The sequence below is a fragment of the Rhinatrema bivittatum genome, chromosome 10, assembly GCF_901001135.1.
Source record: "Rhinatrema bivittatum chromosome 10, aRhiBiv1.1, whole genome shotgun sequence".
Classification (NCBI taxonomy): domain Eukaryota; kingdom Metazoa; phylum Chordata; class Amphibia; order Gymnophiona; family Rhinatrematidae; genus Rhinatrema; species Rhinatrema bivittatum.
The window spans coordinates 65,534,699-65,549,026 of NC_042624.1; the positions used below are offsets into that span (position 1 = coordinate 65,534,699).

At 45.1% G+C, this 14,328-nt stretch overlaps 1 protein-coding gene across 1 annotated transcript in view; it reads left to right on the plus strand.

Annotated features, from left to right (window-relative positions):
* Nucleotides 1-10,397, plus strand: part of LAMC1 (laminin subunit gamma 1) — a 367,470-nt gene extending 357,073 nt beyond the window's left edge. The window contains exons 27-28 of the mRNA XM_029618808.1: nucleotides 630-729; nucleotides 7,384-10,397. Coding sequence (XP_029474668.1) covers nucleotides 630-729; nucleotides 7,384-7,640 — 357 coding nt within the window. The 3' untranslated portion in view covers nucleotides 7,641-10,397. The remainder of the gene's footprint in view (nucleotides 1-629; nucleotides 730-7,383) is intronic.
* The last annotated feature ends 3,931 nt before the right edge of the window (nucleotides 10,398-14,328 follow it).

Genomic DNA, 14,328 nt, shown 5'->3' on the forward strand with positions numbered 1-14,328 from the left:
TGGGGAAGAAAAATATGTAAGGGAGTGAGAGGGTAGTTAATATTTAAACAATGAGAGAAAAGAGTTGAGAGAGAAAATTGAATAAAAGATGAAAAAAAGAGAGATAAAGAAGACTGAACAGATGAGGAAATCAGGCACAGAAAGGTTAGAAAACATGTTTACTTAATCTTTGGCATTTCAGTTTGCTATACAGTTTTAAACTACTGCTGCATAAAAATTGTTGCACTAATTTAGGGAAACAAGTAGAAAAATGTTCATATTAAAATGGTGGAGGGGGAATTGAGAGGGAGGCACATGTTCAAGTTTCCGTCCCGTGCATGATTCAGTCTAGTTACTGCTCTGGGATCCCTTTTCACACGGGAAGAGCGTTTTGGGGGAGAGAATGCCACGCATACAGTGGCTCTTTGGTCACGCAGAGTTGCATTGTTTTTATTTGGGAACTGAATTTATAGCCCTTTGTCTCAAATCTAAGGAAGACTACCCCTGAGTTGTAGGAGCAGCTCCCCTGACAGAACTAAAAGGACTCCCATCTCTGGCTCAGGTGCAAGTTTTCCTGTCATTCCTTCCTCCTGCTGCTATTTGCCTTGAAGAGCCACATCTGAATCATCATTTTTTTTTCTCTATTTTAGGCTTCACAAGCAGCCCAAGATGCAGAAGACCAAGCAAGAAAAGCTAAAAACTCTGTGAACAGTGTGCTCAACATTATTAATGACCTGCTGGGACAGCTAGGTAAACAACCAGAGCAGAATTTATCACTACATCTATGTCCGTGTGATAGGAGGGCACCATTCTTTTTTAGGGAGTATGCTAATAAACTACAAGAGCACAATGTAACAGCAGCAAATCATTGCATGTCAGTGTGTCACCACCAGTGGCCTAATTCTCCAAGGACAAGCAGGATGGTAGTCCTCACACATGGGTGATGATATCATGGAGCCCGATGCGGAAAACTTATGTCAAAGTTTCTAGAAATTTTGACTAGGCACACTGAGCAGGTTTTAATCAACTCGTCCACGCAGGGTCCCTCAGTCTCTTTTTTTTTTCCGTGGAACTGTCAGCATCGTGATTGGAGTGAGTTCTAAAACTTTTGGGTTTTTTGCCTCATGGAAAACTTTTTTTTGCTGGCTATCTTCGAAAGTCCATCACCAGATCCCTCTCGGTGCATCTCCATAGTGTCCCCAGTCAAGGTTTTTGGCGTTCAAGTAAGTTTCCTTTTGCGATCTGTTTCCCCTGTGGTAGCAGTGCCTAAGTGCCCGTTTTCCATATACGCCCGCTGCCATTGTTCTGGTTTTCCCATTTGTTTTGATCCACCCAGTGCCCGAAGACCATGTTGATTACTGATGCTCATGAGGTTTGAATCCTCTGCTTGGGGGCATCTCATGATGTCCGGGGTTGCCACTTGTACATAGGCTTAACTTGACAAGATGGACACCCTCTTCGGGTCGAAGAAGTCTGAGGCATCGGAAGACCTCGGAGCTGCAGACTGGCATGGCTGTGGGCCTCTGATCTCAGAACCAGAGGTTCAGGAACAACTCGCTGACGTGCTGTGCACTGGAGAGAATCGCTTTGGCGATAGAGTGAAGGATGCTGAGGCCCAACTCTGGGACCATCATGAAACCCTCCAACAACTCTCCACCAGCACTCTGGACCCGTCCTTATCTAGGAGGCCATCGAGGCAGGGGCCCAGGAAGTTTTTATTTCACCAAAGGAAGTACTATCCTCCACCTCCTTGAACCCATACACACCATCAGAGCTCCTGCAGCTGTTCTAGGCAACAGAGAGCTCCTAAACCCCAGCCAGCTCCTCAGTCAATTCCGGGGATGGGTGTAGGGAGTGTAAGCCAGCTGCCCATACCCAGGACAATGGACCCGCCGGTTGGAGGCAGGTTGCGGTTCTTTGCAAACTGGTGGCCCAGTGTAACCTCAGACTAGTAGGTTTTGTCTATTGTCCGCCAGGGGTACCAATTAAACCTATGGGGTGCCCTGCCAAATTGCCCTCCATACCTGTTTTTGGGGCTTGTAGCACATCAAGAGGCAAACAGACCTCTTCTCCCTCTTAATGGCTAGAGCAGTCGAGCCCATGCCACCAGGGCAAAGAGGGTGGGAATTCCACTCCTGGTACTTCCTGATTCCAAAGAAAACAGGACGACTCCATCCCATCCTAGACCTAAGGACCTTGAGCAAATTTGATGGTTTCACTGGGCACCTTGATCCCCCTTTTGCAAAAAGGGGACTGGCTATGCTTCCTTGACCTAAAGGGCGTATACACCCATATTGATATCTTCCCCGGTCATAGGAAGTATCTCCGATTTGTGGTGGGGAAATAGCACTTCCAGTACTGGGTATTGCCGTTTGGGTTAGCGTCTGCCCCATGGGTCTTCACAAAATGCCTGGCCGTGCTGGCGGTTCACCTCTGCAGACTGGAAGTGCATGTTTTTCTATATCTGGATGATTGACTGGTCAAAAGCAAGTCTCAGACAGGGGCATCTGGTCCATGCACTTGACCATTCGGCTATTGGAGTCACTAGGGTCATTCTCAACTACCCAAAGTCCCATCTCAGTCCATCACTTCAGTTGGACTTCATCAGAGCCCTGCTAGACACGACTCAAGCCAGGGGCTTTCTGCCGCACCAGAGGGCCGTCACTCTGGCGACCATTGTGACAGAGGTGCAACAGAGCCACAGCTGTCCATGTCACTCCCTTGGCACGCTTACACATGCACAGAGCCCAATGGTCCCTGAGGTCACAGTGGCACCAAGCCACTCAGAACCTCCACGATTGCATCTGAGTCACCCCATCTCTCCAGGACTCTTTGTCCTGGTGGCTGGTAATCTCCAATCTGGAACAGGGGATTTCCTTTTGGAGTCTCCGTACTCAAATTGTACTGACCACGGCTGCATCTACCCTGGAGTGGGGAGATCATATAGAGATGAGCTTGGCACCCAAGGACTATGGTCCACTCAGGAATGTTCTTGTCAGAGTAACTTCCTAGAGCTTCAGGCGATCAGGTATGTGCTGTATGCTTTAAGAGATCGGCTGTCCAACAAAATTGTCCTGATCCAAACCGGCAACCAAGTAACCATGTGGTCTGCTAATGAGCAGGAAGGCATATGATCATACCTTCTGTGTCAGGAAGCAGTCCAGATCTGGTTCTGGGCCCTGGCCCACAGGATGAGGCTCAGGCCATTTACCTGGCTGGAATGGAGAACATGATAGACCGGCCGAGTCAGACCCCACAAGTGGTCCCTGGACCAGGGGGTAGCGCATCAGATTTTCTGCCTTCGGGGGAGCCTAGACATAGATATGTCCGCGTCCCACTGCAACTGGAAGATACCTCTGTTCTGTTCTCTGTCCAGGTCAGATGGCAAAGCAGCCTCAGTCGTTCTTGCCCGTCACTGAGGCAAGGGTCTTCTATATGCGTATTCTCCAATTCCCTTACTGGCAAAGCTTCGCAAGGACAGAGGGACAATGATCCTCATAGCCCCTCATTGGTCAAGACAGGTCTGATTTCCACTCCTGCAGAAGTTGTCCATCCAGAAACTGATCTGTCTGGGAATTTCCCCGGATCTCATCACGCAAGATCAGGGAAAGCTGTCGCATCCCAACCTCCAGACCCTGTCACTCGCAGCCTGGATGTTGAGAGGCTAGTCCTGCAGCCACTTGATCTTTCTGATGTGACTCTGATCCTGGTGGCTTCCAGAAAGCCTTCCACTAGAATGCCCTACAGACTGAAGAGGAGATTTTCCATGTGGTGTGAGGAGGAAGCCCTAGATTTTTTCTCCTGCCCCACACAAAAACTGCTTGAATACCTTCAACACCTATTGGAATCTGGCTTAAAATCCAACTCTGTCAGAGTTCATCTTAGTGCAATAGATGCATGCCACCACAGTGTAGAAACATAGAAAGTGATGGCAGAAAAGGACCCTCTGCCCATCCAGTCTTCCCAGCAAGCTCCCATAGTTATCAGTTTCCCATATTTATCAGTTACTCAGACCGCCAAGGTTAGGATTTTTGTTGGTTACTGTTTTCCAATTTCCTTTCCCCCCTGCTGTTGAGAGCAATGTGCAATGTTGAATTTCATCAGTATCAGGCTTTTGGTTAAGGGTAGTAACTACTGCATCAAGCAAGTTACCCCCATGCTTATGTGTTTTCTCAGACTGTACAGTTCAAAGTCTTTGGTTGTTGCCTGAATCCAATTCATCTTTTCCTCTCTTCCCCCTGCCTTGAAGCAGCGAGCAATGATGGAGTTGCATTACATTTTGAAGGCTATTTCTTAAGAGTAGTATCTCCACACCAGCAAGATACCCCTATGCCTTACTTCATTCCCTTCCCCCCCTTGCCTTTAGGGATACACAGTGTTTGTCCCATGCCCTTTTGAAATCTTGTACCGTTTTTGTCTTCGCCACCTCCTCCGGCAGGGCATTTCAGGCGTCCACCACCCTCTCCGTGAAGAAATATTTCCTGACACTGCTGCTGAGTTATCCTCCCCGGAATTTCATTTCGTGACCCCTAGTTCTATTGGATTCATTCCAGCGGAAAAGATTTGTTGTTGATTGTGCATGATTAAAACCTTTCAAGTATCTGAAGGTCTGTATCGTATCTCCTCTGCTCCTCCTCTCCTCCGGGGTATAAAATTTTAGGTCCTTCAGCCTCTCCTCATAAGTCATTTGATGGAGACCTCTCACCATTTTGGTCGCCCATCTCTAGACCACCTCCGTGTCTCTGTTCCTTTTGAGATACGGTCTCCAGAGCTGAACACAGTACTCCAGGTGAGGGCTCACCAAGGACCTGTACAAGGGGATTATCACTTCCTTTTTCTTACTAGATATTCCTCTCTATGCAGCCCAGCACTCTTCTAGCTTTAGCTATCACCTTGTCACATTGCTTCGCCATCTTTAGATCGCTATACAGTATTACCCCAAGCTCTCTTTCCTGTTCCATGCACAGCAGGGCTTCACCCCCCCCCCCCCCCATTGCATACAGCTCCTTCGGATTACCACATCCCAGATGCATGACTCTACACTTCATGGCATTAAATCCCAATTGCCATATCTTCAACCACTCTTCAAGTTTCCTTAAATCCCGTCTCATTCTCTCCAGTCTTTACAGCATGTCCACTCTGTTGCAGATCTTAGTATTATCCACAAATAGACAAACTTTACCTTCTATCCCTTTCGCAATGTCACAAAGATGTTGAACAAAACCGTCCCAACACGGATCCCTGCGGCACACTCCCCCCCCCCCCCCTCCAACCCTGGTTTTTTATATTTTCCTCCTTCAGTTATATTGTAAACTGGCATGATGTACCCACGAATGTCGATATATAAAAGCTAATAAATAAATAAATGCCTTATGGCATAGGATTTGAAATTATCCCTTCATATCTTTTTTCCTGCCACAGATAGATGTAAGCCATATTTGAAATAGTCCTTTTCTCTTCCATAACTTGGTATGTCCATTTGTGTGCAGCCTATAGTTGTATTTTTCATGCGGGACCTGCTTCAGTTGAAGCCTTCCCTAAGGCCACCCACTGCGTCTTGGGACCTCAACGTGGTATTAGCTCAGCTGATGAAAACTCCTTTTGAGCTGCTGCGCACCTGTAACCTGAAGTACCTGACCTGGAAGATCATATTTTTGGTGGCAGTCACTTTAGTGTGCAGGTTCAGCGAGCTCCAGGCCTTAATGACTTATTCACCTTATACTAAGTTCTATCATGACAGGTGGGCTTGCTTACATATCCTAAACTCCTGCCTAAAGTGGTGATGGATTTCCATCTTAACCAGTCAATTGTCCTGCCAGCTTTCTTTCCAGGCCCTATTCACATCAAGGCTAATGAGCACTGCACAGTTTGGATTGCAAGCAAGCATTAGCCTTCTACCTGGAGTGGACAGAAAACCTATAGACAGTCCACCAAACTTTATTTATTTTAATAGGACTAGGTTGGGAGTTGCTGTTGCCAAACGGACTATATCCAATTGGCTAGCAGATTGCATCTCCTTCTGTTATGCTCAGGCGGGACTGCATCTTGGGGGTCATGTCAAGACTCATTCTGTTGGTGGCCTACTTGCGAATGGTTCCTGTGGAGGAGATTTACAAGGCTGTAACATGGAGTTCTTGCCACACATTCACATCTCATTACTGTCTGGACTGGATAGTGATGGCCGATGTGACAGTAGGTTCGGCCAGTCTGTTCTCCGGAACCTGTTTGAGGTGTAGAACCCAACTCTCCCAACCTAGGACCCGTTGTTTGGGTTCAGGCTATCTCCCCCTCTATTACCAGTGGTGGTGTGTCCGTTGGTCTGCTTTTGTGTTGGGGAACAGCCTGTAGAAGGGATTCACCCATGTGTGAGGGCTACCATCCTGCTTGTCCTTGGAGAATGCAGAGTTTCTTACCTGTAACAGGTTTCTCTGAGGACAGCAGGATGTTAGTCCTCACGAAACCTGCCCACCACCCCATGGAGTTGGGTTTCTCCTATTTTTTTATTTTATCATAATTCTGTTAGAAGACTGAAGAGGGGACCCTGCATGGATGCAGGATACAGGGCATGCTGGACAATGCTCAGGGTGCCTAGTCAAAGTTTCTGCATCGGGCTCCATCTGATGATGTCACCCATGTGTGAGGACTAACATCCTGCTATCCTTGAACATCTGTTACAGGTAAACAGCTCTGCTTTCTGTTGCATGCTATTTGTTAGAGGTCTTTACTGTATGCATGCTAGAAAGCTGTTTTGTTTTACTGCCAGTGCACATGAAGAGGGCTGATTAAACTTAAAACAAATGTGCACAGTCTTGGTGTGAAAGGAGGTCCTACATGGGAATTACTAAGGAGCATCAGGACATGTTTTTCATGAAGGGCAATAACAGGCTTAGAAGTGGCTGGAACAGATTCCACATCAGTGGATGGAGTTCAGAATTCATATTTAGAATGGCTCGCTTCCTCCTGTCTATGGAAGATGTAACCTGTAAGGCTAGAAAGATTGTTTGGAAGAGTTATACCAGAGTGTGAAATCTTCCTTAAGGTCCCCAGGTGTAAGCTTCAGTTACCCATCACTCTTGTTGATGGAGACTTGATTTGTCCTTGTAGAGCATTCTGCATTAAGGCAAAGGGACTTGTAGCCGAGGTGCTTTGAATCATTATTCACTCCTGTGGGAATTATGCCCTTTTAAGATGCTAGTTCCCTTTTTCATCCTGGTCTCAAAATGGTGCCCCAAAAGTAGCAAATCTCCAAGAATTTTCAACTTAGGGTGCTGAGCCAGCGAGGAGGCTGACTGAGAGATTGAAATTTTAAAAAGATCTCTTTTTAGCGCATGGAGATAGTAAAAACACTGATGTCCTAGAAATCTGCTTCTGAATTTTTAACTCTGTCTTCTGCTGACTTTTCAGGTCAACTGTCTCCAGTGGACCTGAACAAATTGATTGAGATTGAGGATACTCTAAATGCTGCAAAAAAACAAATGAAGGACAGTGACCTGGATGGGAAAGTGGCAAAGCTGGAGAAAGAAGCCAAGCTGCAGGATGACTCTATACAGGCCTACCAAAGGGATATTAATGACATCATCAAGGATATTAGCAACCTGGAGGATATCAAGAAGACGTTACCAGTTGGCTGCTTCAACACTCCAAGCATAGAGAAACCCTAAAGCTGTGCAAGCGGAGGGGATATCCCCTGGTACCCAGTGGAGCAGTTGTTTGGCTTCAGAGTGCCTTAACTCACCAATACCCTTTTTACAATCCAGATTGATTCTCACTCTTGAATCATATTTTTATTGCCCATTTTATTTTTGAAACAAAAATTGCCAAATTTTTATGGGAAACAAAGCAAGAGAGTTCTGGTTTTTATAAAAGGTCTGTCTTCCAGAACTCACAGCTTTCCCTCACTACCCAGTTTGCACGAGGATGTGAAACATTCTGGATGCTAGCACTGTGATGCAGTAGTTGTAACCATGAGAACCCAAAGGACTAGATCCCCACACTGTGTATAATGGTGGAGGAGGGGGGGGGGGAGTGCGCAAGCATGCTCTCACATCCTTCCCTACTCTTTCCTCCCCCCCACCTCCACCCCCAACTCGACCCCCAAAGCTCTGTGAAATGAAGGAAAGGATTGTTTGTGTTGGCATTCTTGCAGCGGCCAGTATAACTACACTCGCATGGAATTGAAGACAACAACATCCCCAAGAAAAGAAGCATTCTTTACAAACTTACAAAAAAAAATGTAGAATTTCTGGTAGCTTAAGAGGCCTGGTCAGCCTCTGAACTGAGTGCCATATTTCTCCTCCTCGACTGAAAGAATCACAGAGCTTATGAAGTGAGTTGCAGGGGAAGGGGAGCAAGAGGGTACAGTGATCTGGTGGAGGCATCCAAGTTCTGTATTGAGGGCGTGGAGCATGCAGTTCCCTCAGCTCTGCATACATTGTCCCCAGAAGTTCTTATTGCAGACTAGGGGGAAGGACTTGGGCTCAATGCCAGAGATCCAAGGAGAGGAAAAGCCACTAAAGGTCTTTCAGAAAAGAGAAGACCAAACTGTCCCAACCCTATGCTCCGAAGCTCTGCATCTTCTGTTTGAAGCTGTGTCTCATGGTAATTATGCCTGTTCGTCAGATCCAGCATTTACTACTCAAAATGGAGTCATCTCTGCTCTCTTCCTTGGAAGAATTTCGGAATTGGTTTTTGTTCATTCTAAAGTAAACAGGCTTTTCTGCAGCTTTGACACTCCTACCAGAGAGATGAAAGCAAACAAATCATAGCCCTGCTGTCTCTGCCCATTCTCCAAGCCATTATTGTACATCGTTCCAAATATCCACGCTGGAGCTGGAAGCAAATAGCAGGTCTGCACACTCAGTATTTTACACAACTGCCGCCACCAACATCCTCCTCCTCCTCCTCCTCTTCACAGGACAGGTGGTCTTCACAAAATCAGGAAACTGTTTGTCTTGCAGAACCCTCTCTCCTCTTTCCCTCCTTTCCCAACTGTTCCATCGGATCTTGCATCCCAGAGGCGAATATGATGGTGAACCTTCCCCTCTCTCACACTTAAAAAAAAAAATCCTACCTATTCGTACAAAAAGACAGTCCCTGACTTAGAGATCATATATAATCCTAAAACACTATGCAGGGTTCTATACTAGTGAGGGAGAGGAGGTGGAAGAATTATCTGACACACTGGTGCTATATTAATTATTTCAAATTTATATTTTTGTGTGAATGTTTTTTATCTTGATTATAGTGTGAGGGAAAAGTCGATTTATTTTTTTCCTTTTTTTTTTTGTGTAAATACACTTGTTCCTGTTTCCAGACTAGCTATGTCCAATATCCTATAATGCTACTTGTTTAACCATCACCAAACACCAGCACATCCATATCTCTTCCTCTCTGTATCCCTTTGAAGTGGGGGTTCACACTGCTGCCCCCCTATTATCTGTATTCTGTGATTATATTAATGAAAACTTGCTTGCCTGAATTCACACACCCTAGAAACTAAAAGAATCCCGGCCTTCTTTCTGATTTTATTGGCACCTAGAAGACACTGACCTTTGTAAGGAATGGTTCAGTGTTAATTTTCTTTCCTGTCAAATGATTAAAGGAAGTCCTTTTTTTCCATAGAGTTTGGAGACAGCACGTGAACTGTTACCGATCTTGGTACAGCAGAAGCCTTAGATAAGTAAGGAAACGGTTGGAGGCTGAGACTGCGTTCCATGCCAGGAAGCTAGCAGCAGAAACAAAAATGGTGTGTGTGACATGTACAACTTTCAGGGACAGTGCTGTCAGGGATGGGGAGAGATTTCAGACTTCTCTGAGAACACCCCCCCCCCCCCTACTTCCCCATCCAAGCACTGCAACGTACCAAAAATAAATACTTCCTTGGAGCACTACTGCCAGCTTCCCAAAGAGCAGCAGCCATAAATTAGCTCAGCAAGGGGGACTGTTTTAATAGTTTTATTGTAGGTATGTCTGGGCCGGCTATTGCCTCCAACGCTGGCTTCCCCCTCGGGTCTACAACTCTCTCACCATAGAGAGATATAGCTTTGTGCTCTACAGCTGATCTCATGCCCACAGCTTCTGGCTTTCCTTTTCCTGAGCCAGTTTCAGGGATAATTTATTTTAAAATAAATAGAATCCCTACACACACTCTTTAGAAATCCACTTCCTTGAAGCCATTGTTGGCTGCTTGTTTCCATGACAGTGGAAGGAATTGGATGATTGATTTGGATGCTGGGAGAATGTCTGGGTATCATAGCCGAGATGCTGGGGACCTCCATGTGCCTTTGCTAAAACCCATTGCCTTATTCTGTGGTCTTTGCTGTCTGGGGGAATGAACAGAAACACACATACTTGCAGTTTTTTTTATGTATAAAACAGTATTTCTTATTTATAATAAAGTGAATATTTGTAACCCCTTATGTGCAGTTTTCCATGAGTATTGCTTTTTATTTTCTCCCTAAGGGAATCATTCCTGCATTCTAAAATCAATTTTCACTGTGGTTGAAAAGGATCAAAAACACAGGGCTTGATCTACAGATTTAAGGTCAAAACCCAGAGTCTGAAGGGCATTTTTTATACTGTAATCTCTTTCATAGGACATGGGGTATTCAAGATTCCATTGAGGTCACCTGCAGGTAGCTGATAGCTACTTACGTCTTTCTGCTATTCCCCTGGAATGCTTTTATTTTCCCTAATTGTATTCTCTCCAGGATAGGGCCCCTTCTTAAGGAAATACTAGCTAGATTGTTGAGTATTAACTTGTTTATTTTATTATAATTCCTCATTCCTGGGTATCCTTTTTTCCCCTAATACATTTAATTTTAAAAGGTGGGGTTTTTTACCCCTTTTTTAAAAAAAAGGCAGCTTATATTACAATCACACTTTTGTTTTTTTTAATTCTCCTTCGGTTCCTTCAGTTAATCATGTGTTACAGATTTGGCGTAATGCTTGTATGCGTTTTTGGTAAGCAGTAGTATGTTAGCATCCTAATTTAATTGGATTTTTAATGGTGTGACTACTACATAGCAACACTTCTTATACAGTAAAACATGTTTAACATATGAAAAATAAGATCAGGAAAAGATAGTATCTCAGTATTGCTCTATGGTGAGACCACACCTTGAGTACTGTGTACAATTCTGGTCGTCGCATCTCAAAAAAGTTATAGTTGCGATGGAGAAGGTACAGAGAAGGGCAACCAAAATGATACAGGTGATGGAACAGCTCCCCTATGAGGAAAGGCTGAAGAGTTTAGGGCTTTTCAGCTTGGAGAAGAGACGGCTGAGGGGGGGATATGATAGAGGTATTGAACAAGTAGATGTGAATCTGTTGTTTACACTTTCGGATAATAGAAGGACTAGGGGCACTCCATGAAGTTAGTAAGTAGCACATTTAAGACTAATCAGAGAAAATTCTTTTTCACTCTGCACACAATTAAGCTCTGGAATTTGTTGCCAGAGGATGTGGTTAGTGTAGCTGGGTTTAAAAAAGGTTTGGATAAGTTCTTGGAAGAGAAGTCCATTAACTACTATTAATCAAGTTGACTTAGGAAATAGCCTCTGCTATTACTGGCACCAGTAGCATGAGATCTTCATAGTGTTTGGGTATTTGCCAGGATCTTGTGGCCTGGTTTGGCCTCTGTTGGAAACAGGATGTTGGGCTTGATAGACCCTTGATCTGAGCCAGCATGGCAATTTCTATGTTAAGTATATCAATAAACATGCAAAAATACACAAAGTACAAAATTCCTTAGTGGAATCAGTATCAGAGATGGAGTGGTTAGGGCAGCAGGCTCCTAACTAGGGAAACCAGGTTCAAATTCCACTGCCACTCTTTGTGATCCTGGGTAAGTCCCTTCACCCTCCATTCCCTCAGGTACAAACTTAGATTGTGAGCCCACTGAGAACAGGGAAATACCTACAGTACCTGAACATAATCTACTTCGAAGTGCCTGAAAAGCAGAATATAAATCAAATAAATTGAAATGTTATATGGAGATAATCCACTGCCTTTTGCTCTCAATGGGTTTCAAGCAGATTTCAGACAGTAGTACTTCTGTTACCATCATTTACAGACGTTTTTTCTGCTTTTCTGTACACTTGCCTGGTGCCATCTGAAATTAACTCCTGCCTTTGGCAGGTGTTAATTTCTGAGAGTTAAATGTGTGGCTTGGCCGCACATTTTACTTTCTGTATTGCGGGTACTAACTAATAGGCTCATCAACATGTATTACAATATAAGGGGGTAATAATAGTGTGTCAAAAACGTGTTCTGTATCGGCCTGTATGTAAGCAATGGGTTATATGCAAGCAGAAATTATGTAGGGGATTAAATATCAGGGACAGTTCTGTGTGCCTGCACATGTGTAAATTGTTAACCGGTTCTGCGTTTGTGCCAGACCCAGAATCAGTTTTCTATATTCCTATGTATATTCTTTGCCCTCACTATGTCACAGGGGCTACCGGTGCCATTGGTTGGCCCCTGTGACATAGTGAGGGCAAAGGCTATCTGCGCCGTTTTGAATACTGGCAGCCGATGGCCCGAGTGCAGGAGGTCGTTCCCAGACCCCGCTGGACCACCAGGGACTTTTGGCAAGTCTTGTGGGGGTCAGGAGGGTCCCCCACAATGGCACCATCTTGTGCTCCTACCATGGGACGGGCCGACCAATGGCACCGGTAGCCTCTGTGACATAGTAAGGTTCAAAGGCTATCGGCGCCATTTTGAATACCGGCAGCCGAGGGTGTGAGTGCAGGAGATGGCTCCCGGACCCCCTGCTGGACCACCAGGGAGTTTTGGTAAGTCTTGGGGGGGGGTGGTCAGGAGCGTGGGGGGTTGTAGTTAGTTCAATTTTAGCTGGGAAACGAATAAGAAGCCCCCCTTGCCAAATGCAACGTATCTGCCTCCCCAATGAATACGAATACCGAATGCAACATATGGCGTCCTCTGCACATCCCTAAAAAGCTTTACTGAGCTAGAGTGATGGGGCAGTTAGATTACATTGCCCACGTCTCCTAGCTAATTCATCTTGCTGTCTACGATGAAAACCCGTTTAGGGTAAGCAACCTTGCTTTGATGCCTGTTTTTCAACACTATTGTAAAATGACTCATTGTATAGAAACACTAACTCAGCAAACACAAAAAGTAAAAAAAAAAAAGGGGGTCCCAGTGCTCTCTAGGATTAAATTACTAGGTTTGAATATTGCTGAGCAAACTACATGAATCCAATCCTAGGGAAGCTGTGATTATAGTAATGAAAGGCTTGTGGCTAAAAAAAAAAAAAAAAAAAATGCTGATCTCCTTGCTTGGCATCAACCTAGACTTGCAGTTGACATAGATTCTAATCTGTTTTCACAAATTTGTATTGTCCCTCCAATCATTGAGGACATCTTTGTGAGAGAAATCTTTTCCTCAAACCCAGTGTGTTCAAAGACAGGGAATTTCTCCTCCCCATAGCCCCTACCATGACTGAAAAGGAGACAGAGCAGCAGCCATTCCACAGACGAAACACCCTCCCCCTCCCCCCTGAGAATCTTGCACAAAAGAGGAGGCAGGGAGAGAGGATAGGGAAGGTGTGAGAGATTTATGGGAGAAGCAGGGCTGGTCCAAAATTATTTTGAGTCCTAGATGAGCCTGTGGTCCATCACTCTCCTCTCCCCCACTTACCTAAAGGTGGCAGCTCCAGCACAGCGCTGCCTTCTTTGGTATTGGCTCTGGTATAACACCCATCTGGCCCTCACGCTGGTGGCATTTTGCAAACCTCAAAATTTTGGCATTCTAGGCACCCCACCTAGTTTACCTAATGGAAACACAAGAAAGGGGGGGAAAGAAGATCTTAACAGGATCAAGAGTGGAATAAAAAAAAGGAAGAGTCAATTTTGGCCAATCATGATGCAATTTCTCTCAGGGTATTTCAGTCATAGATGATGATTAAGGTTAAAAAGTTAGTTTGCTTTTTCTGGCTATCTATACAGCCCTTTCGGCTCTAGGAGCTACTCTTAATACCTTCATCACCTTGCTCAAGGCTAGCAAACTGAAAAAGCAGGTGTGCCACAGATCGGAGGCCACAGACCCAAAGCAAGCTTGAGCAGGTTCTTTAGCCTCTGTATTTGGTGCTTTCAAAATCTGGTGCCATAGGTAGTTGTCTGTGCCTAAATGCAGGCCTGACCTTGCTTACAAGACTTAAGTTTGTAATATGGTCTCAGGTGAATATGTCCCTTTCCTTGGCCATGGTACGGAAGAATCAAATTCAGCTCTCCCCGCTATCTATTGAGGTGGTTCACTCCTGCTCTAGTGCAAAAGCTGAAAATCAGTACTGGGCATCATATATTGCCACCCTCTAAAGCCGTTCTA